The following is a 24,966-nucleotide window of genomic DNA, read 5'->3' on the forward strand; positions in this document are numbered from 1 at the left end:
AAAGCAGAGGAAGTGGGGCTAATTGAATAGCTATTTCAAAGAGCTGGTACAGACACGATGGTCCAAATGGTCTCCTCTGCGCTATGATTGTCATCATGTTATAATGTAGGAATGGACATTCGTTATATTTTTGAAAAGATATTCCAGGCACATACAGAATCCACATTACCAAAATGCTACCATCAGAATTACTAGCACTTGAAGATAATGTTCTTTGTATACAATACTACATTATGGTCTTGCTAAGTGCTTGTCAAAAACAACATTATTGCTTTAACAACTTAGTATGATGACCTAATTGCTGCCGAAACTTTTTCAATGGACAAATCAATATGTAATGGCCAAAGGTTCCAAGGAATGTATAAACCAGCTGCTAGTTGGGGCTTGAGACAATTCCCTGCTTTGCTCTGATCAATACAAATTTCATCCAACTAAAAGAGCTTTCTCCAAAGCAAGAGTTACATAAAATCGAGCGATTATGAGCTCCCTTACCTGTACATAATAGGTGCCCTTCAATTGAGCATACATCATTAAAAAGCAATAATCCAGGTTCTGCTTTGTTCTCCACCTGAAATGAAAAGAAGATTCTTGTTTTTCTCTTCATATTGAGATCTGCATTCTCTCTTTTGATGCACTGTGAATCCCTGCCTAGAGTAACTTACAGTAACTCTACAGATTTCAATGCCAGAGAATGGTTTTGAAATATTTTGCAAAAATCCATCCAAGTAGTTACTGCATAACTCCATTCATATCTGCCTTGATAATGAAGCAGCCCAATTACAATAACAATTCTCATTAATACTGCCTAGTCAACAACAATTCACAGAAGCATAATTAGACTAAAATTGATGCCAGATTAATTCACGCCATGCAGCCTTGTAAGCACTGGTCCACTCTGACACCATAGGTCCCCAAGTTCAAATCCACTCTGCATGACATCAGGGCTTGGGCTGTCATGTGACAGGTAGTATCCACATCACCATGCAGGGGCCAAGTAGTGATCATCTTGAACGACAAAAGGCAGCCACCTCTCCCCTGATCTTCATCATTGACAAGTCTTCCTGACCATCACGATCTTTGGGGCATAAGGAAAAACCGCTTAACCTTCTGCCATGCTGCTTCTTGTCCCAAGGCATTTTATAAGAGATTAACAAGCAAACTTTGACACTGAGCCCCATAAGGAGATAACAGAAGAGATGACTAAAGGCTTGGTCAGAAAGGTAGATTTTATGAAGCGTCTTAAAGAGATACAGAGGTTGGGGGTGAAATTCCAGAGCTTGGGTCTAGGCAGCTGAAGGCACGACTGCCAATGAAAATTGGGGATGATTAAGAGGGCAGAACTGGAGGAGTGCAGACCTCCCAAAAGGTTGTAAGGCTGGAGAAGGTTATAGGGATTGAGGGAGGTGGACAGAGGGCGAGGCCATGGAGTGATTTGAACAAAGGATGAAAATTACGGCACACCAACTTCTGATCCAAGGGGGGAAACTGCAAGCAATACTTGTGCTAGGAATGTCTCATTGGAAACTGTGAAGGTGGCAGTCATTGTTAGCTTCATAATTTAGAAGACGACATTATACTGACCTCATTAGAACTGTGTAAATTATATCTGACAGTCCGCCCACTGCAAAATCACCTTCTCCTGGTTTGTATCTATCTCAATTTGTAACAGATTTGTATAAGGTAAAGGCCTCAGCTGTGGAGCTGAGTGACAAAGTATGGACTGGTGTGTAAAACAGTTTTAATTAAAAACAAAATGAAATAAGGTCATAAATTGTCAGCCAAACCAAAATAATTCTGTAAGGCCAGGGTTGGACATAGGGTCATATACTTACAGGAACAGGAGTAAATCATTTAGCCCCTCAAGCTTAATTCGCTTTTCAATGAGATCATGGTTAATCTGTGACCTAACTCGATACACTTGACTTTGTCCCATATCCCTCAAAATCTTAATTTAAAATTAACAAGTGATCTAGCGTTGACTGCTGTTTGCAGAGAAGAGTTCCAAATTTCAACCACCCTTTTGTGTGTAGAAGTATTTATAGCTTCACTCCTGAAAGACCTGGCTGTAAATTTTCAGCTTAGTCCTAGACTCCCCAGCCAGCAGGGATAGTTTCTATCTACCCTCTCTGCTCCCCTCATTATCTTGAAACTATCAACTAAATCACTCCTTAACCATCAAGATCCCAGGGAATACTACTCTGGTTTGTGGAACCTCACCATGTAATTTGACCTTTGGAATCCACTTATCATTCGGGAAAATATACATTGCACCTCCTCTGAGATCTTCCTAAGGTGTCGCAGCCCAAACGAAACAAGGTACTTCAGATGTGGTCTAATTAAGGTTTTGTATAGCTGTAGCATAGCTTTCAGAGAGTTGGCTGATCCCAGCTGAGCGACAGTAGAGGTCACCATAGAACTTGGGGAAAAAAGTGCCAGCCAAGATCCATGTTCCAGATTGCTAGCCAATGATACCCTGCTGGAAAGTATGTATGCAAGTCAGGCAAGGGTCCAGATTGTCAACTTATACCCTTGACTCTACAAGCTGAAAGGATGATTTAATTGAAGTGCTTAAGATGATAAAAGGATTTGATAGGGTAGAGAGAGTAAAACTATTTCTCCGATAGGAGAATGCAGAACAAGGAAGCGTAACCTTAAAATTAGAGCTCGACTATTCAAGGGTGATGTCAGGAACACTTCTTCACACAAAGGATAGTGGAATTCTCACCCTTAAAACACTGTTGAAGCTGGGGTCAGTGGGGAATTAGAGGGGGGGTTGAGGGAGGGGAAATCAATTAAAAATTGAGATTGGTAGATTTTTGTTAGGAAAGGATAGTAAGGATTTATAGAAACAAGGCAAGTGGGATATGATCAGCCATGATCTAATTAAATGACAAACAGGCTTAAGGAGCTGAACGGTCTACTCCTGTTCCTGAGATGTACAAGTCTACATACAAAAGCCAACGGGACAAAGTAACTAAGGGCTGCCAGCACTTTTAGGAATTTATCCCACCATAAGTCAGCATCTTTGGAAAGAGAGGAGAGAAAAGTCAAGAAATTGGAGTTGGAGCTTTGGGGGGGGTGGTGGTGGTGCACGTTGGGAATAAATACTAAGCTGAATTTTATGGGTGTTGTGGTCTCCAGCTGCCCAGCTAAAAAGCTGGTGGTAAGCCCATACACCATATTAACAGCTGCCCCTCAGCAATTTAATGCTGGGAGCGGTGTTAATTGCTTTAGGGTGAGGCTTCTTCCCCAGTCGAGAGGTAGTACCACCTTAGAGAGCTGCCAGCCAATTGGATGGCCAGCAGCTCGGTTGTCCCAGCAGCGCCAGGTATGAATGCAGGCCACTACTGGGATTACAAGAGGACCCTGGACTTAAGTCCATGGTACTGATGGGGTCAGGCTGGCAGGCTTTGGTGAAAGGGGTGGGCGCCTGGTGTGATCTTAGGGGAGGGATGTACAGGAGGTTCACCCACCCCTTGCATGACTTGTGCAACTAAAGCAGCCAGGCTCCCCACATGACATAGGCCTCCCCCACCATGAGTAAAATAGTGGCGGGGATGGGATGAGGCCCTGAATTGGCCACTTAAGCGCCTCAATAGGCCCAAGGGCCAGCAAGCCACCGCCACCCCCGCAAAATTTGACACAGGTTGAGGGCAGGCAGCTGGGTGTCAGACAGGCCATGCGCTGGATTTTACAAGCTTCCCCTGCCTTAAAACCACCAGCGGGGAGTGTTAAATCAAGCCCAATGTTCTTTCTCTGAAACACACTAAAACCATTTATGTCTGCTTTCAATACAGTGCACAAGATAACTGCAACCTATCAAACTTGAACAGTAGGGACCATTATTACTCCGACCTAAATACTCTTTCAACGCACAATGAATTTGCAAGAGAAAAAAAAGCTGCCAACTTTGAGAATGAAGAGCCAATTCGACAAGTGACCATAAGATGTAGAAGCAGAAGTAGGGCATTCAGCCTATCAAGTCTGGTCCGCCATTCGATGAGATCATGGCTGATCTGATAATCCGCAACTCCCCTTTCCTGCCTTTTCCCCATAATCCTAGATTCTCTTACTGATTAAAAATCTGTCTATCTCAGCCTTGTATATACTTAATGACCCAGCCTCTACAGCCCTTTGCGGTAAAGAATTCCACAGATTCACTGCCCTCAGAGAAGAAATTCTTCCTCATCTCTCTTTTAAATGGGTACCCTCTTACTCTGAGATTATGCCCTTTGGTCCTAGACTCTCCTACAAGGGGAAACAACCTATCAGCATCTACCCTGTCAAGCCCCCTAGAATCTTATACGTTTCAATAAGGTCACCTCTCATTCTTCTAAACCCCAATGAATACAGGCCCAACCTACTCAACCTCTCCTTATAAGAAAATCCCTCCATACCCGGGATCAACCTAGTGAATCTTCATTCTTTTGAAGACTGTTAGATGTTCTGTCAGAAAAACATCAGATACAGGTGTGACAAATTTAAAATGTAGCAATGCTGATAGGTGAGATGCTTTGACGTTTATCCAAACTGAAGATGATTTTCTTTTACTTCAAAGAATAGTGGTGTCACAAGACCATGCTACTCCTTTCAAAATAGAGTTGAAGTTTCAAGTCAGTCATGAATTAGTATGTAGCTCTCTTGCCTCTAGAGTCTCAAGGTCATGCGTTCTAGCCCCATTTAAAGAATTGCGTCTTAATCCAGGCTCACACTCCAGGTGTATTATTGAATGCTGCACTGTCATAGGTGCCATCTTTCAGATGAGATATTAAACTTTCTGGTGGATGGAGGAGATCATCTGGCACTATTTTGAAGAGAAGCAGGTAATTCTGCTTAACCAAGATTTATCCATGAAGCAACACCATCAAAAACAGATTAACTGGTGAAGGATTCATTGGCCTTTTATACCAGTCTTAAAGAAAACTGAAAGGATGGGTTAAAACCCTGGGATGCTCAAAGGGCAGAATCTGGTTCAATTTATAAACAACAAAGGATAGAATACAGAATTGTTGCTGGTTAGAAAACACACTGGGGAGGTTGGCCAAGTTTGAAAGGTATGGCTCCAGTGGGATTAGAAGATTAATTGAGACAATGCTATTTTGTGGAGAAAAGGGGCCAAGTTAAAACTGAGATTGCTGGAGATTGCTAGGCCTTGAAAACTTTGGGAACCTGATATAGAGAATAGAAAACTACTGGAAGCTTGTTTTGCACCTGCAAATTTCAAGACCAACAAGTCCGAGGTGACATTTCGCACGACTGGCCAGAACACCAATAATAATGCATGGGCCTCATTTCACTAGAAAAATAAGAGACTTAATAGAGGTCTTCAAGTTTAAGAAACAATTTGATAGGGTAGAAATAGACAGCAAGATTTTCCTATGGGTTCCTGAACTCCACCATCAGGCTTAAATGGGGATCAGAAGCCTGCACTATGCAGCAAACAGTCACTTAGCTGTTATTTCCCTGAATTCGCCAATTAATGGCCAGAGGGCAGGCTCACCATCCAATTAAGGATGGTGGGAGGGCTGTCAAAGCTGGGGGATAATAGGAGGCCTTGGAAACAGCAGCAGGATGCCTTGGCAGGTAAGTGAGAGAGAGGGTGCCCCAAGATGCCCTCTCAAGTCTTTTTCAAATTTAAGATTCTGCTGGGCCACCATGGTGGAAGGAGAGTCCTTCCAACAGGCAGCCTGCAGCTGCTTTTAATCCCCAGCCAACAGGGAGTGCCATGAAGCCTATCTGGAGCACTGCCCCCCCACCCCAGTCTGCTGCTGGGAGGCAGCCTCCAGGCAGCTAAAATGTCCCCTGCCACCTGTGGGGTTCTGGAGCACCCAGACGGATTTAAGTGATCATTAACTAGTAGCTCTGTCACCTCCCCCATGCCATCCCTTCTCCGGGAAAACTGCCTGGGGTTAGTATGGAGCCGGGGAACCAGCACATGGGCCGGCAGCACAACTCTTGGTGCTCGCTTGCCTCAGTTCCCTGCCCTGGGGCAAGTCAAGAAATTCCACATTTGCACTTGTTGGCAAGAGTACAGCTAGGCCCATTATTGTCAGATAGTCACTAATAGATGCAATAGGGAATTCAGGAGAAACTTCTTTATCCAAGGAGTGGCAAGAATGTGTAATTTGCTACCACAGGGAATAGTTTAGTTGAATAGTATGAATGCATTTAAGGGGAGCTAGATAAGCATGTGAGGGAGAAAGGAATCGAAGGATATGTTGACAGGATTAGATGAAGAAGGATGGGAGGAGGCTTATGTGGAGCATAAACACTGGCAGTGACTAGTTGCACTGAATGGTCTGTTTCTATGCTGTTTTAAGTATTTTGTAATGTAGCTGGAGGGTTAACCCCTTAGTCTTCTGCAGGAGAACAATTTAATCATTTCAAACCACACTTGCATTGCTAATTTAAAGGTTGTATCAATCTTTATCCATAAGCCTCCTGAGTTTTAATGTTCAATATTTTAAAGCCTTGCTGATTTTGCCTCTGATCCCCCTAAAGAGTATCGAGAGAGATTTAAAAGAAAATCCTACACTGGTCATTTATCTCTTTGCTGTTTGAAAGAACTTGTGGTGCACAAATTGGCTGCGTCTTCCTAAATAAACAACACAGACTGCACTTCATAAAAATTCATTGGCCATGAAGCTCTTTGGGACATCCAAGGATGTGAATGGGATGATATAAGCAAGTGTTATTTTTCTTTCTTGCTTTCAGTGCTCCAAAAGCAAAACCAATGCTAGATACCAAAGATTAACTAAAGTAAATTTAAAGTAAACTAAATTAAAGTTACCATGGGCATTAGAATGGCTTTCGGGGTCGCATTGGGACTCTTCATTGTATAAGAACTTCAAAGTTAATTAGCCAAGCATAACTAAGGAGTAGAGTTTGAACATTAGTCAATGGTTTCAGATATAAATTTACTTATTAAAAACTGATGCCATTGGATCTTTGGCCCATTTCTTTACTCAAGTCTGCAAAAGTTGACAGCACAAACTCATTCATTGGGTTCAGCTGGATTTACCTGACCCGCTCTTTGGGATCGCCAAAGGTTTCTTTCAGATGGGAGAAATCAGGGTAGTAGTTCACTGAGGGGGCGATGACTTCAAGCAGACCTGACTGAATTTCATTTGGAAATCTAGGGGGGAAACAAAGAAATTAAAACAATTAAAAGGTTGATCTGCACAGAAAAGATTCAAGGAGCTAATTCCACGACGGTTGCCGAAGGTCACCACCAAGAGCTACCCACCTCCCCTCTTCCGGCTCACCAGTTTCCACCCCCCACTCCACCTTGTCCTGAAGGTGTCAAGATATTGCTGGAGTTTGGCTCTAGTCATCTTACGATGCCTCACCCAAATTTTTAAAAATTCATTCATGGGATGTGGGCTTTTCTGGCTGGGCCAGCATGGCCCCGAGAAGGTGGTGGTGGGCTGCCTTCTTGAACCGCTGCTTCCATGTGGTGTACACCCACAGTGCCGTTAAGAAGTGAGTTCCAGGATTTTGACCCAGCGACAGTGAAGGAACAGCGATATATTTCCAAGTCAGAATGGTGAGTGACTTGGAGGGGAACTTCTAGGTGGTGGTATTCCCATCTATCTGCTGCCCTTGTTCTTCCAGATGGTAGTGGTCGTGGATTTGGAAGATGCTGTCGAAGGAGCCTTGGTGAGTTCCTGCAGTGCATCTTGTAGATGGTACACACTGCTGCCACTGTGCATCGGTGGTGGAGGGAGTGAATGTTTGTGGATGTGGTGCCAATCAACAGGCTGCTTTGTCCTGGGCAGTGTCAAGCTGCTTGAGTGTTGCAGGAGCTGCACTCATCCAGGCAAATGGGGAGTATTCGATCACACTACCGACTTGTGCCTTGTAGATGGTGGACAGGTTTTTCCCATTCTAATTGTGAGAGCCTTGAATATGAGCATTGGTCATGGGAATCTTATCCAAACCTTCTCTCAGTCAATGTGCACCAGCACACATTCATTCAGAATCATACAGCACAGAAGGCGGTTACTTGTCCCACCTTGTCTGTGCTCGTCTCTTTGACAGAACCACCCAATTTGTCCCAGTACCCTGCTCTTTCCCCATTGCCCTGCAAATTTCTACTTTTCAAATATTTATGCAACTCCTTTTTGACAGTTACTATTGAATCTGCTTCTACCACCCTTTCAGGCAATACAATGTAGGTCATAACAACTCATTGAGGAAAATAAATGCTCTTTATCTCTGGTACTTTTGTCAATCACCTTAAATCTGTGTCTAATCTAAATCAAACCCTTCATACAAAGCTGGAGGAATTCCCTCTTCCAAACCAGGAACCCAGAAGGTAACTCAGTGGTGTCAGCCATGATGCAACTCCGAGTTAGCAAATTGTGGGGTCAATTCCCACTCCAGGTCTTGAGCCCATAATCCAGGCCAACTCATCCATCTGCAGCATTGAGGAAGTATTGCACTCTTGGAGAAGACATTAAACAAAGGTCCTGTCTACATTAACTTCATTTTCCCCACTGTGTTCCCATGGGAAGAATATTCCCCCCGTTTGGGGGTGGGGGGGAAGTACAGGAGTGGGTGCGCCTCCAATTGAGGGTGCGCCAATTAAGGCCCGCCCAGCGTGACATCTGCCAGGAAGCGCTATGCGCTCCCTGTGAGGGCCGGGGGCGGGGGGAGGGGGGGGGGATATCCCTCAGCTAAGAGTGCGCTCTTTTGCGCATGCACGCGAAGGAGCACACTCATCTCCCTGAGGCTAAGTGCTGCCTCAGGGAGATCGGCACCAAATTTAAAAATGGTGAAGGTGCAAAAATAAAATTTCCCTGACATGTCCCCTCATATGACACTATCACATGAGTTGGGACATGTCCATCTCTAAAGCATACATTTATTAAATTTTTAAAAATCCTCATGAAACCTCATCCCACCCATAGATGAGGTTTCATGCTTTTTCTGAAGCCCGCCAAGGCTCCCGGCCTGGCCACCAACCTTAAGGTTGGATGGGCAGGTCCATTAATGATCTCAATTACATTTTAAATGGCCTTAATAGCTGTTAACAGGTCGGCGGGCGCACAGCTGATTCGGCTGCTCCCCCACCAACCTGAAAATTGAAATGACGCGGGGTGACGTCGGGAGTTACGCCCGACATCATCCCGTATTATTGTTTGCGCTCCCCCACCCCCCCGCCGCTCACTGACCTAAAGATCCTGGCCCATATTCCTCAATTCGCCTTGTGCCCCAAAATCTCTTGGTCTTGAATATACTCAACAACTGAGCATCCACAGCCTCTAGTGTAGAGAGTTACAAAGATTCACAACCCTTTGTGAGAAGAAACTTCTCTTCATCTCAGTCCTAAATGGCTGACCCCTTATCGTGAGGCTATAACCCCTGGTTTTAGATGCTCCAGATGGGGGAAACAGGGTCTTGGCAATTACCCCGTTAAGACTCCTAAGAATTTTTTTATGTTTCAATTAGATCATCTCTTATTCTCCTAAACTCCAGAGTATAGGCCAATTCTACTTGATTTCTCCTCACGTGATAGCCCTCTCATCCTACGAATCAAACTTGTAAACCTCATTGCACCACTCTAGGTATATCTTTTTTTTGGGACCAGGAGGCCAAAACTGTACACATTACTCCAGATGTGATCTTAATAAAGCCCTATATGATTGCAGCATGACTTCATTACTCTCATACTCAAACCTCCTTTAATAATAGTGGACATACCATTTGCCTTCTTAATTGCTTGCTGTTCCATTTTTCCTATCAAAGTGGATAATTTCACACTTCCCCACATTACATACCATTCACCACCTACTTGACCAATCATTAAACTGGGCTATATCCCTGGTCTTTATACTGTAAAAGCAACATAAAAGCATTGGAGAAAGTGCAACAAAGGTTTTACAAGGGTGGTATCACCCTTGTAAATTGAAAGATTACAGCTATTGGAAAGGCTGGGCATTTTCCTTTAGAAAGGTGAACAATTAGAAGAGATTTGATAGAAGTCTTTAAAATTATTAATGGCTTGGCCAAGAGGGTTTTGGAGAAAATGTTTCAACTTTTGGGAGAGTCCAAAATTAGGGGCCATAAATACAAGATATGGCTAGATTATACGCCCTGGATGGGCTCCCTACACAGCAGCCAAAATGTTAGGGATGAGCCCAACTCCATTTTGCAGGCTTGTCCTGCTTTAAGGTTTCAGGCAATGGTCTTTTAATTAGTATGAGGTGGGACTTTTGTCCATCTCAGGAGGAAGGCCGGAGTTGCCAGCCAATCAGAGGCTGGCAGCCCTGTACATCTGTAGGAAGTGCCACTGCTGGTGCTGCAGATGGGTCAAGGAGGTGGCATTCAGCGATGCACCCAGACGTTCAGATACATTTGGGATCTCGCTGAGTTCAGGCTGATAGGCCCCGGCAGAGGGCATATTGGACAGGGTGGGGAGAGTGGACATGGGGTGGCAAAACTGTGGGAGGTGCTTCTGATTGGTACTGGGGGCTGGCAAGAGACACCCCACCCCCTTTTAACTGACCAGCACCCACAGGGTTAAACCTGCACATTGAGCGCCGGCCATTAGAGCAGCGGCAATTAATGCTCACTTAAAGGCAGGTGACTCAGCTGAACTCCCCCAATGTCTGTAAAATTGCAGCTGGGGGCGAGGGTGGGCACATCACCGATGTTACAGTGTTAATTTACAGGTCCACTTGCCTGCTTTCCTGCCCATGGGTGGCCCTTAAAATTCAGCCCACTGTTATAAATAAATTCAATAAGAGAGATTTATTCACTCAATGGTTAGAATGTGGAATTTGCTAATACAGGAAGTGATTGAAGCAAATAGCTTAGATGGTTTACATAGGAAACGACAGTAGATGGGAGAATAGGGAATAGAGATATACTGAAAGGTTGAGATGGAACGGGAGGGGATTCGTGTGGAGTTTAAATGCCACCAAGCCTGTTTCTGTGCTGCATATTCTAAGTAATATACATTGTTGGGCTCATGACAAAAAAACCTACCTAAAAAACAATTCAAAACGTTATGCTTCCGTCTGACCACTGGTGAGAGGAGATAACTAAAATCTCCAGCGGAAGAATTTGGAAAGAATCTTACATTTTCATTTGCTGAAGCAAATTCCTAGAAAATAAATTTATGTTTCAAATTCCTGTTGTTGCTGTACAAGCAAATCTTTTGTAAACAGCCATTATTCTGAAATACAATACAGGCATTCTGATTATCTGCATGCGTCGCAGTTTCTCTCCTGCTAACGTCAAGTTTGAAAAAAAACTGTTTATACTTGAAAATTTGAAACAATTCTAAATATGGTCTTGGATTCAAAAGAGCCAGCCTCTTGGATCTTATGTCTCTTAGAATCAGGAGTTGGCCCTTTCTGACCAAATCTCATCATACAGTAGGAGGACCCATGTGTTCTAACAATAAATGTTATATGAGCTAGAAATTGGGTCTTCACTCCTGCATACAAAAGAGTTTTCCCAATTTTCAGAAAGGTGGAATGATCAACAATTTCAAACAAGGTTGAACAGGTTTAGTTTGCAATTGTCAAGCGACAAAGCAGGATAACATTTTTGGCAAGACACCTCAATACTTGGACTGAATTCAGTATCCTGCCTCATACTGAAAGATGCGACTTTAAAACAAAGCCCAGCCTGCCCTCTCAGATAAAGTAAAAGATCCCTTGGAACTATTTGGAATAGCAAGGGAGCTCTTCCTGGTGTAAATATTTATCCCTCAATCAACATCCCTAAAAACAGATGATCTGATCATCGTCTGTGGGAGTTGTTGTGCATAAATTGACTGTCGTGTTTCTCTACATTTAAACACTTTTACACATACTTAATTGGTAATAAAGTGCTTTTGCACATCCTGAGGTTGTAAAAGACACTATGTGCTATAGGTGTTCTATGCTATATATAGCCAGATAAATTCTATAGTTACAACAGCAGATCTGAGCTTGGATATTCTGTGGTGAGTAATTCACCTTCTGACTCACACAGAATCACAGTGCAGAAGAGGCCCTTCGGCTCATCCAGTCTGCACCGACACCTGAGAAACACCTGACATACCTACCTAATCCCATTTACCAGCACTTGGCCCATAGCCTTGAATGTTTTGATGTGCCAAGTGCTCATCCAGGTACTTTTTAAAAGGATGTGAGGCAACCCGCCTCCACCACCCTCCCAGACAGTGCATTCCAGACCGTCACCACCCTCTGGGTAAAAAGGTTTTTCCTCACATCCCCCCAAAACCTCCTGCCCCTCACCTTGAACTTGTGTCCCCTCGTGGGTCGCCCCTCAGCCTTCTCTGCTCTAACGAAAACAACCCAAGTCTATCTAACCTCTCTTTATAACTTAAATGTTTCATCTCAGGCAACATCCTGGTGAATCTCCTCTGCACCCCCTCCAGTGCAATCACATCCTTCCTATAATGTGGCGACCAGAACCGCACACAGTACTCCAGCTGTGGCCTCACCAAGGTTCTATACAACTCGAACATGACCTCCCTGCTTTTGTAATTTATGCCTTGATTGATAAAGCAACAAAGTCTTTCCACTATCTATGAGGCATAAGTCTGGAATGTGATGAAATACTCTCCACTTGCCTGGATGATTGTAGTTCCAACAACACAAGAAGCTCAACATCATCCAAGACAAAGGAACCTGCTCGGTTTGCACCTCATCCACCATCTTTATTTACTTCCTCCATCACAATCAAGGGGAGGCGATTGCATAGAGGTACTGTCACTGGACTAGTGATCCAGAGACACACGGTAATGCTCTGGGGACCTGATTTCGAATCCCACCACAGCAGATGGTGGAATTTGAATTCAATAAAATTCTGGAATTAAAATCTAATGGTGACCACGAAACCATTGTCAATTGTTGTAAAAACCCATCTGGTTTACTAATGCCCTTTAGGGGCATTAAATCAATCTGCCACCCTTACCTGGTCTGGCCTACACATGACTCCAGACCCACATTAGTGTGGTTGACTCTTAAATGCCCTCTGAAATGGCCTAGCAAGCAACTCATTTGTAACAAACTGATATAAAGTCACAAAAAAGGAATGAAGCCGGACTGACTACCCAGAATCGACCTAGGCTCTGGAGTTTTGGGAATGCTGCTCACATAGTTACAGTTAATGTCCCAGACACCACCATCACCATCTCTGGGTATGTCCTGTCCCACTGGCAGGACTGATCCGGCAGAGGTGGCTGCACAGCGGTATACAGTTGGGAGGGAGTTGCCCTTGGAGGCCTCAACATCAACTCCGGACCCCACAAAGTCTCATGGCATCAGGTCAAACACAGGCAAGGAAACTGCATGCTGATCATCGTGTAACGCCCTCTCTCAGCTGATGTGTCAGTGCTCCTCTACGTTGAACGCCACTTGGAGGAAGCACTAAATTCGCAAGGGTGCAGAATATACTCTGGGTGGGGACTTCAATGTCCACCAGCAAGAGTGGCTCGTTAGCACTATTACTGGCTCAGTCCTAAAGGACTCAGTCCTAGACTGGGTCAGCGGCACGTGGTGAGGAAAAACATACTTGACCTCATCCTCACCAACCTACCTGCCGCAGATGCATCTATCCATGACAGTATCAGTAAGACTGACCACCTCACAGTTGTTGTGGAGGCGAAGTCCCAGCTTCACATTGAGGATACCCTCCATTGTGTTGTGTGGTACTACCACCGTGCTAGATGGGATAGATTTCAAACAGATCTAGCAACTCAAGACTGGGCATCCATGTGGTGCCGTGGGCCATCACCAGCAGCAGAATTGTACTCAAACACAATCTGTAACCTCATGGCCCAGCACATCCCTCACGCTCTACCATTACCATCAAACCAGGGCATCAACTCTGGTTCAACAAAGAGTGCAGGAGGGCATGCCAGGAGGAGCTCCAGGCATATCTAAAAATGAGGTGTCAACTTGGTGAAGCTATAACACAGGACTACTTGCACGCCAAACAGCATAAGTAGCAAGCAATAGACAGAGCTAAGCGATCCCACAACTAAGGGATCAGTTCTAAGCTCTGCAGTTCTGCCACATCCCGTCGTGAATGGTGGTGGACAATTAAACAACTTACTGGAGGAGGAGGCTCCACAAATATCCCCATCCTCAATGATGGAGGAGCCTAGCACATCAGTGCAAAGGGTAAGGCTGAAATATTTGCTACACCACATAAACTGCTGTGGTTCAAGAAAGTGACTCACCACTGCTTTCTCAAGTGCAATTAAGGATGGGCAATAAATCCTGCCCTTGTAAGTTATGCCCACATCCGGAGAATGATTAAAAATGAATGCATATTCATACTTTGTTATCTCTAAGTTAAGTTGTCATGTGTTAAAAACATCAACTCAAAGGTTATGCAAACAAATTTATCTTGCTTCTTCACAAAATAACAGGGAAATCTCCAAAGTAATCTGAAAGACCCTTTAGCACCAGGAGACAGATAAATGGTGCTGGCCTGGACTCTCATTAGCAGAATCCCATTGACACACGTTGTGAAATTCTGCCCAGGCTCAGGCTGTCATCTTCCTACAGATAACAGAAAGCCATTGGTCAAACAAATAACTGCAAGCTAAGCTTTTGAAAATGACTGAGAATAAAACATCAATGATGCTAACAAAACACACAAATGACAACTTTATAAGCAAGGATAATCATGTTAAATGTTCAATTTAAAAAACACATTTAATGCGACAGAGACCTTTTCAAAAGATTGAGGGAAAAAAATGACAAAATATATTTTTTAAATGGTTAGAGCGATTTAACTCATCATCTTTCCAAGAAAAGACCCACTGCAATTGATACACTTTAATTATAATTGATAATTTTTCTCACTAATTAGTTGTCTGAAATTTAGGAAAACTGAAATGGAAGGATCTCTAACAGCCAAGCTACACTGGGAGAATTTGAAAAGCTAGAATGCCAGAAAATTTGTATGTAGGCAAAGTGACACTGAAGTGTTACTGTTAAGTGTGGTACAAGAACAGCAATGGAATTGTACACTAATTGAACAGTTTTATTATTAGCCGATCACCTGTGGCTCATGAGTCACACTCTGCTGCACTATGCATGCACAATCATGGATTAGCATACAGGAATCTTTGAGGGTAGTAGGACTAGTTGATAAGGCTGTTAAAAAAAAGCATCCGGGTTCTTTGGCTTCTAAATAGGGGCAAAGATTATAAAAGCAAGGAAGTTACACTAAACCTTTATAAAACACTCATTAGCCTCAGGTGGAGTATTCAGGGGTCAAGGCAGAGATTTATGAGAACGATACTAGCGGTGAAGGGCTTCAGTTATGTGGTGGGCCTGTTCTCTTTGGAGCAGTGAAGGGCAAGGGAAGAGGTATTCAAAATCAGCAAGGGTTTTAATAATTTCTCCTTGTATACTCTGTTTCCAGTGGCGGGGGATCAGTAACCAAGGGAAAAAGATAACTGGCAAAGGGATCAGAACGAAGATGAGAAGATTTTTTTTAATGCAGTCGGTTATGATGATCCGGAACACATGGTCTGAAAGGCCGTTGGAACAACTTCAATGGTAATTCAAAAGGGAATTGGATAACTACTTTAAAAGAAGAAAATTACAGAGCTATGGGAAAAGGGCAGGGGGAAGTGGAACTAATTGGATAGCTCTTTCAAGAGCTGGCACAGGCACAGTATGTCAAAAGCCTTCTGCGCTGCATGATTCTACGTGAAATAAAAAGTCAATTTGTGTTATTTATGAGTTTAAATTTTGAGATATATACCCTAACTAAATAAAAAAAGTTATAGTTCTGTCTTAAACACAGGCAACCTGAAATCTTAAATTGAGTTCACAGCACAGAACCAGGCATAATTCTATCCCTTTCTCCCTCATGCATTTATCTAGCTTCCCCTTAAATGCATCCATGTCATTGGCCTCAGCTACAACTTGTAGTAGTGACTTCCACATTCTCACTACACTCTGGGTGAAGAAGTTTCTGTTGAATTCACTGTTGGATTTATTAGTCACTGTGACGACCTTTGATCCGGAAGCGGTAACAGTATGGATAATTTGCAATTACTTTAAAATGTTTGTGTAATTTATTTTTAAAACATGTATGAAACAGAATCTTAAGAGTTTGTACCAATTGTAAAAGGGATCAATTAGAATTTTTAGATAAGAAATACTGGTCCATGTGACCTGGCGACTGTTGATCTGAAAGCAGTACCAACAGGAAGGAAGTTAAAATACCGAGGCTGTGTTACAGACAGACATAAAGAGGAAAGGAGCAGAAGAATGAAGGTGATCAGCTAGCCGAGTCAGAGAGCTGGATTCCCAAGCAGTCAGAAAACATTGTTAGGACTGCTGCCACTGTTTCACTTTCAAGTGACTGAATGTCCAAAATCAGCCATACCATGCAAAGGTAAAGGTGGTTCCAGTAGATCCACTACCAAAACCGACAGGAGCTAAGAGTTAAGAAGATTCTGGAGAGAAGTGCGCCATTGTAGAAGATTGTACAGGGAAACCTCGTTTCTGTGGAAGCTGTTGCCTGTAGAGAATTGGCTAAGACTTTGAAGGAAAGGGGCTGGAATTCTGCCAGAGAAAGATCCAGGCTTGGAAGAACTTTATGGCTAAATAAGTGTTATATTATTGGAGTGGACTGCCTTGAAAATCCATGAGCTCTATCTTTGTATCATCTGCTATTCCATGTGTAATTGATAGTTCATACCAACAGTGACTTGCCAACAGTTTAATTTGCACTGATTCTGATTTGTGTTAAAGTAAAAGTTACAAAAAGTGAAATCTTGTTTAATAATTTCTTCACTTGGTACGTCTTTGGTAAATTTGGTTCTTTGGTTTATGTATCCACACAGGGATCATAAACAGTGACCATCTATAGACACGAGCTGTGGTCTAGTCCCCAAGTGGAAACATCCTCTCTGCTTCTACCCTATCCAATCTTTTCAAAATTTTAAAGGCCTCCATCAGGTCCAGGAAATACATGAAGTAACCTGCATCCCACAGATTCCACCTTTGCTTGGGGGCGCAAACTCAATCCTGCGAGAGCTATATTGAAAAGCTCCAAGTCCTGCCCATGTTCCATAATTTTAGGCAGTCGTTTGAAATGTCACAGACAGGCTTCATGGTGCAAACCTCCACCTTTTGGGCCTAACATTAAGGGATAAAAAAATCTCTGCAACACACAACAATTTGCATTTCTACAGCACCTTTTGCAAAGTGTCCCAAACTGCTTTACAGCGAATGAAGTTATACACTTTTGCCTTTTGTTATGATCTGCAGCTGAGGTTACCCCTGGACAAGCTTGATCCCAGGGTGAAACCCAGCTTGATAAATCCCAACTTTTATTTTTGCTTGTTTAGATATGTGGAGAGGGGCTACTGAACAGAGTCACCAGAGTCAGCTAATGAACTTTTAATAAAAGTTTAAAACATTAAACAAGATGAACCATAATACAATACTCCTTCACCCACAACAATACCTTTACAGATATATACAGATTTGTAAGGATAACACAAGTTACAAAAGTTATCTTATACTCTAATGTTCACAGTAAGTATACAGTCAGTTACTATTGTAATGAAACACCACAGCCAATTTGAGCAAAGCAAAATCTCTCAACAGCAGCAATGTGGTAATGACTGGATGATAAGTTTTAGTGATTTTGGTGAAGGGACAAATATTATCTCAGGAAGCCAGGGCAAACTTGCCTGCTTTTCTTTGAATTTGTGTCACCTGAAAGGGCAGTCAGGGCCTTGTTCAACAGCTCAGCCAAAAGCCAACATAATCCCAACTGTTCAGCATTCCTTCTCCATTGCATTGAACTGTCAGCCTGAATTGTGCGCTCAAATCGCTGCAGTGGGACTTGAACCCAAAATTTCTGACTGGTAACAGCGCTACCCACTGAACTACAGACCACAGCTGCCAATGGCAGAGTGATTAAAATTAGGGATGTACAAGAAGCCAGAATTGGAAAAGTACTGAAATCTTGGAGGGTTGTGGAGGTTACAGAGTTGGGAGGGGCAAGGCCATAGAGAGATTTAAAACAAGGATGAGAATTTTAAAATCGAGGCACTGCTTAACTATTGTTATGTACAGTGGTCTCTTTTTGTTACTAAAGGGAAAAAGAAAAAATTGAAAAACCACAAATATTAACCTCTTTCTCATGGACTGACTCATCTCACTTCTGTTCAAACAATTTCTATTTTTAAATTAATTTTCAGGGCGTGGGCATTTCTGGCGAGACCACCATTTATTGCCCATCCCAGTTGTCCTTTGAGAAGATTGTGATGAGCCGTCATGCTTGGACTACTTCAGTCCATGTGATGAAGGTACTCCCACACCATTAGGTAGGGAGTTTTAGGGTTTTAACTCAGCCACTTTGAAGGAACAACCAATATACGTCCAAGTTAGGATGATGCGCATGACTTGGCATTCTTGATGCTCCCACACATTTGAAGTCCTGGTCCTTCTAGCCAGTAGAGGTTGCAGGTTTTGGAGATGGTAAATTGTTGCAGTAATCCTGTAGATGGTACACTCTGCAGCCATGGTGTGCCAGTGGTTCAGAAAGTGAATGTTTAGGCTAGCGGATGAAGTGTTGATAAAGCAGGCTGCAATGACAAGTTTCTGGAGCATTGTTGCAGCTGCACCCATCCAATGTGGCATGACACTACTTTCAGTTTTTCACGAGACCATTCATGGAGCAGGCTATTCAATCCACCAAAACAAAAACAACTTAAGTCTCTTCAAGCGCAGCAAACTGTCATTGAACCAATTTCAGGCTTGTGTCTCAACACCCTTAAACAGGGTCCACGAGTATGAGTTGAACACTGAGCGCAGAATTGTCCCAGGTTTGCACTATGTGTGGTAGTGGGCGCCCGGACACAATGGCGGGTTTTCACTCCATATTGTCCCAAACCCGGCGCGTTACTTATGCATTCCCAGGATACATGCCGTTTCCAAGCCGGGAGGGCTCTCATTCACCCGCCATGCCATCACCTCACAGCTTCATCATGCTGGGCACCATATTTAAGTCCAACTGCGCTCACACATCTCAGTGCTTCCAGCCCATGACGACTGCAGGGAAGATGTCCACAAAACACAAAAAGACTGTAGACCCCAGGTTTAATGACGTGCCACTGGAATGCAATTTGGACGCCGGAGGCCTGCTGTGATGTTCTCTACCCCTGTTCTGGCCACAGGACGGGCAGTTGCATCACCAATCCAGCATGGCAGGTAGTGGCAGTGATGGTTAGTGCCAATACCCTACAAAAGAGGACAGCCACCCAATGCTACTACAGGATGAACGGTCTCATCCATTCCGCCAGGGTAACTCACTCTTCTTATCACTCAACTCTCACACTCTCAAACCCATCACGCATCCACAGGGATCTCACACCTCAAGGGACAGCATTGCTAACTCTCACACACACCCTCACATCTCTATCAGGCTCGTATCCTCTGGAGCTCATATCCTCATTCCTGTCCATGGTGCCACTCACCACACAAACATTCCATACAATGCCATGTGTCCTGCTCACACTCTCTCCATCTGTTCCCATGCAGGAGAAGCTGGTTCACATTAGCAGGGAGAAGTCCAGACTGGAACTGGAGTGGCCCACGTTGGGCCCCTCACTCACCTTGAGGAGTGTGTCATTGTGCTGACTGGTGTGGATGTGGACCCTGCCTGTAGTGACAGGGAGGTCAATGGTGAACACCCCGAGGATCCTGCACATCATCCCTCCCTCAACGCAACTGTGAATGCTCCCTCTCCTGCTTTTGACTCTGCCACAATGCACTAAAGATCTCTACCTTGGTTCACAGGAAGCTTACTAAGGGACTGACACCCTCAGCCAGCCAATTCCTCCGCTCCATCCACATCCTCATCTGCAGCCAAAAAGGACCCCCCACCCCCATCCAGTGAAGAGATGGAAATAAGCAGCCCGGAAAACCCGTTTCAGTGCTTACCCACACCCTCCACCGCCGCAGAGACACACACCTCAGTGGGACCTAGATCTAGGGCAGGCTCGGGTTCATGATCTGGTGGTCACTGCATGGACACATGTCCACAGCAGGAGGAGGCAGGTTCAGCCGAGCTCCCTGGCACGCGGAGGATGGCTGAGAATGAAGCATCTATGAGGTTCAAGTCAGATGATGAGCCTCTGGATTTGGCCTTCCAACTCATCCTGGAGAGTCAGCAGAAGGCAGAGGAACATCATGCACAGCTGTTGAAAGCCCACAGCAGAGTAGCATGCAAGTCAGAAAAATGCATCTGCCTACTCTTTGATGCAGTGGTGCCCACATGTGCACACATGGGAGGTCTCCACGGGGAGCATGGCAGATGCCATGGAGACCCTGGTCCAGCAGAATGAAGAGATGCACGCAGACCTGCACTCCATTGTGGTAGCCGCATGTGAGTTCCTGCAATGACAATGCGGGGTGAAACGGGGCACCTCAACATCTCTACAGGTGCTCCTGCCCCTCAAGGAGTCAGGCTGGGGACCTTGGGCACCCGAGGGGAGGAGCAGCAACTTTGGACACCCTTGGGTCATCCACTGAGGAATCTTAGAGGCTGTCCTCTCCCTCCGAGTCCCCGTTGCCTGTTACCCCTTAAACCTCGTCCTCTGTCACCACAGAGGGAGCAGCCGGCCTATGAGTGATTCTGGAGGGAGAAGTCTGTGTGCGGTGGGCCTTTCGGAGCCTCGTGCAAACACTCTCCCATGCGGATCCTTCACGTTTCACACTCATTTCAACGTCCTGAGCATTTTGCAATGCTGCCTGCTGGGGTTCACTTTCAGTTGTCCATCTGAGCTGACCTGCATCTCCACTCACCCATTGATCACATCCCCATGCAGCACCTGATCTCACCCACGATTCTCATTTCACTTTCGACTTAGCAAGCAGGGTCTGCATTGGGCGCTACCCCCCCACAACCCAGTCACCCATTTGGAAATGACAATGGCAAACTCAGCCCTGTCAACCCTGCAAAGTCCTCCTTACTAACATCTGGGGGCTAGTGCCAAAATTGGGAGAGCTGTCTCACAGACTAGTCAAGCAACAGCCTGACACAGTCATCCTCATGGAATCATATCTTACAGACCCATACCCAGACACCACCATCACCAACCTTGGGTATGTCCTGTCCCACCGGCAGGACAGGCCCACCAGAGGTGGCGGCACAATGGTATACAGTCAAGAAGGAGCTGCCCTGGGAGTTCTCAGCATCGACTCCAGACCCCACGTGGTCTCATGGCTACAACTAAAACATGGACAAGGAAACCTCCTGTTGATCACCATGTACCGCCCTCCCTCAGCCGATGAATCAGTGCTCCTCCATGTTGAACAACACTTGGAGGAAGCACAGAGGGTGGCAAGGGCACAGAATGTACTCTGGGTGGGGGACTTCCATCACCAAGAGTGGCTTGGTAGCACCACTACTGACTGAGCTGGCCGAGTCCTAAATGACATAGCTGCTAGAGTGGGTCTGTGGCAGGTGCTGAGGGAAAAACATACTTGATCTCATCCTCACCACCCTGCCTGCTGCAGATGTATCTGTCCATGACAGTATTGGTGGGAATTACCATAGCACAGTCGTCATGGAGATGAAGTCCCGCCTTCACATTGAGGATACCCTCCATCGTGTTGTGTGGCACTACCACTGTGCTAAATGGGATAGATTTCAAACAGATCTGGTAACTCAAGACTGGGCATCCATGAGGCACTGTGGGCCATCAGCAAAAGAACTGCAATCGAACACAATCTGTGACCTCATGGCCTGGCATATCCCCCATTCTACCATTAACATCAAGCCAGGGGATCAACACTGGTTCAATGAAGAGTGCAGGAGGGCATGCCAGAAGCAGCACCAGGCATACCTAAAAATGAGGTGTCATCCTGGTGAAGCTATAACACAAGACTACGTGCATGCCAAACAGCATAAGCAGCAAGTGATAGACAGAGCTAAGTGATCCCACAACCAATGGATCAGATCTAAATTCTGCAGTCCTGCCACATCCAGTCATGAATGGTGGTGGACAATTAAACAATTCACTGGAGGAGGGGGCTCCACAAATATCCTCATCCTCAATGATAGGGGAGCCCAGCACATCAGTGCAAAAGATAAGGCTACAATCTTCAGCCAGAAATGCCGAATGGATGATCCATCTTGGCCTCCTCCAGAGGTGCCCAGCATCACAGATGCCAGTTTTCAACCAATTCAATTCAATTCACTCCACGTGATGTCAAGAAATGGCTGAAGGCACTGAATATTGCAAAGACCATGGGCTCTGATAATATTCCAACAATAGTACTGAACACTTGTGCCCCAGAATTTGCCACGCCCCTAGCCAAGCTGATCCAGTACAGCTACAACACTGGCATCTATACGGCTATGTGGAAAATTGCCCTGGTATGTCCTGCACACAAAAAGCAGGACAAATCCAAGCTGGCCAATTACTGCCCCAACAGTCTACTCTCGATCATCAGTAAAGTAATGGAAGGGGTCATCAACATTGCTATCAAGCGGCATTTGCTTAGCAAGAACCTGCTCACTGACACCCAGTTTGGGTTCCGCCAGGGCCACTCAACTCCTGACCTCACTACAGTCTTGGTTCAAACATGGACAAAAGAGCTGAACTCCTGCGGTGAGGTGACAGTGACTGCCCTTGACATCAAGGCTGCATTTGACCGAGTGTGGCATCAAGGAGCCCCAGCAAAACTGGAGGCAATGGGAAAAAGAGGGAAATCTCTACACTGGTCAGCATTACCATCACTGAATCCCCCATTATCAACATTTAGGGGGGGTTACCATTGAACCAGAAAGTGAACTGGACTAGCCAAATAAATACTGTGGCTACAAGAGCAGGTCAGAGGCTAAGAATCCCGCAATGCGTAACTTACCTGACTCCCCAAAGCCTGTCCACCATCTAAAAGGCACAAGTCAGGAGTGTGATGGAATACTCAGCACTTGCCTGGATGAGTGCAGCTCCCACAACATTAAAGAAGCTTGACGCTGTCCAGAACAAAGCAGCCCACTTAAATGGCACCACATTCCCAAACATTCACTCCCTCCACCACCGACACACAATAGCAGCAGTGTGTACCATCTACAAGACGCACTGCAGGAATTCACCAAAGCTCCTTAGACAGCATCTCCCAAACCCACGACCACTACCATCTAGAAGGACAAAGGCAGCAGATAGATGGGAACACCACCACCTGGAAATTCCCCTTCAAATCACTCACCATCCTGACTTGGAAATATATTGCCGTTCTTTCACTGTCTTTGGGTAAAAATCCCAGAATTCCCCCCCCTAACAGCACTGTGGGTGTATCTACACCACATGGACTGCAGCGGTTCAACAAGGTAGCTCACCACCACCTTCTCAAGGGCAATTAGGAATGGGCAATAAATGTTGGTCCAGCCACCGAAGCCCACATCCCGTGAATGAATAAAAAAAGAAATCCTTTCCCCATCACAGCTGATATCCCTGGCATCACCTTCCACCTCCCCACTGTGACCTACCAGCCACAACACTTTTCCTTCGGAGGTGTCCAGGTGAATGTCCTTTTCCTTCCCGAAAATCCCACCCCCATCCCTTTCACCTCCCCGACCTCCAACTTCCCACCCCCAGGGTCCATGCCTGCCTCCGGGTCCCCAGCAACCACCCTCGTCGTCCCTTCTATCGCTATCGTCAAACCCTTACCCTACCACCTCACGTTGCCCTCAGTCACTCTCACCCTTTCTCCATACCACACCCAACCTCAGTTCACTCCCCAGGAGACAGACATGCACCTATCTGACCCCTCCCGTGTACACTCACCTGCACATCTCCAACACACCTCCCACCCCTTTCACCCCGACTGCCCCCGGTCCCCCGCTTAGCCCCTCCCCCTTCCTGACTCCTTCAGACACCCTTACTCCCTCCCCTCTCCGTACCTCTTCCTCCCTCTGGACACCCTCCCCTCAATGCTGTCCATCCCCTCTACGCACTCCTTCCTCTACACCTTCCATGCCTCCTCACGCCTACCTCTCCAGTTGCAATCTTCTCCCCTGTTACCCCCTCCTGCCCCTGTTCTTCCAATCCCCCCCAAACACCCCTCCCCGACACTTTCATTTCCCCCCTTCCCAAAACCTTCATTTCCCCCCTGCCAATCGATCCTAGACCTTCCTTTCCTGCCCCTTTGACCATTATCCACTGTGAACGTCGACAGTGACAATCCAACTTCTGTGTGCTGCTTTGCAGCAAAGCCATGTCCAGAAGAATCCACCCAGCATGCCATGGATGTTCCTCCAGTGTGTCACTGTTGTCAGGGTCCAGCATCTTATGCTCCTCCGTTGTCCGCGATGTGAGCAAGGCCCTGGCAGGTAAGTCCCAACTTCTGCACGTCACACTTGTGCTCCAATGGGGGGAGGGGCACTGTTCCAGTGGGCAGGCCTAATAATGATAGCGGATGTATTACAATGAGGTTCCTGACGTCCACTGGTGGAGAATCCAGCCCGCCATCAGTGGGTTGGGTGGATGATTGTGAACTGGTTTCACGCTGTCACGCCATATTGTCTGCTCGCGCCACCAACACGCCCAACACCGGTGGGCACGGAAAATCCCAGCCTGAGTGTCCAGTTATCAGTCTCCTGTTTAAACGTTTGTATTTTACAAAGTTTTTGAACGAGCATCGTAAATGGACACGTGACTTTTGCTTCAGAGGCACGGAGCAAGACATAATGGTGGAGTGAGAATCTCCAGTTTCAGAAGCAGAAATTGGAGAGATATGGTGGAGTGAGAATCATCTCATCAGGTTATTGTTTCAGAGTATCAGCAGCTGTGTTTGCAGCACAGATGGTTAGATCATTAAAACGTGTTTTGTTTCAGCATTTCAGACAGTGGTCTGTAACAAACATTGGCAGTGTCTATACCCTGACCTAGATTTCATTTTTTTTAAAAAGCATTCTCAACAGAAGGTAATGATTAATGCTTACAATTAA

General features: G+C 45.3%; 1 protein-coding gene across 1 annotated transcript in view; it reads right to left on the reverse strand.

The window, feature by feature from the left end:
- The window catches only part of mgat4b (alpha-1,3-mannosyl-glycoprotein 4-beta-N-acetylglucosaminyltransferase B), a 261,750-nt gene that overhangs the window by 58,707 nt on the left and 178,077 nt on the right, over window positions 1-24,966 (reverse strand). The window contains exons 6-7 of the mRNA XM_041193895.1: window positions 7,022-7,135; window positions 493-568 (exon numbers count right to left, since the gene is read on the reverse strand). Of these exons, the coding sequence (XP_041049829.1) occupies window positions 493-568; window positions 7,022-7,135 (190 nt within the window). The remainder of the gene's footprint in view (window positions 1-492; window positions 569-7,021; window positions 7,136-24,966) is intronic.

Source organism: Carcharodon carcharias, chromosome 8, assembly GCF_017639515.1.
Source record: "Carcharodon carcharias isolate sCarCar2 chromosome 8, sCarCar2.pri, whole genome shotgun sequence".
NCBI lineage: Eukaryota > Metazoa > Chordata > Chondrichthyes > Lamniformes > Lamnidae > Carcharodon > Carcharodon carcharias.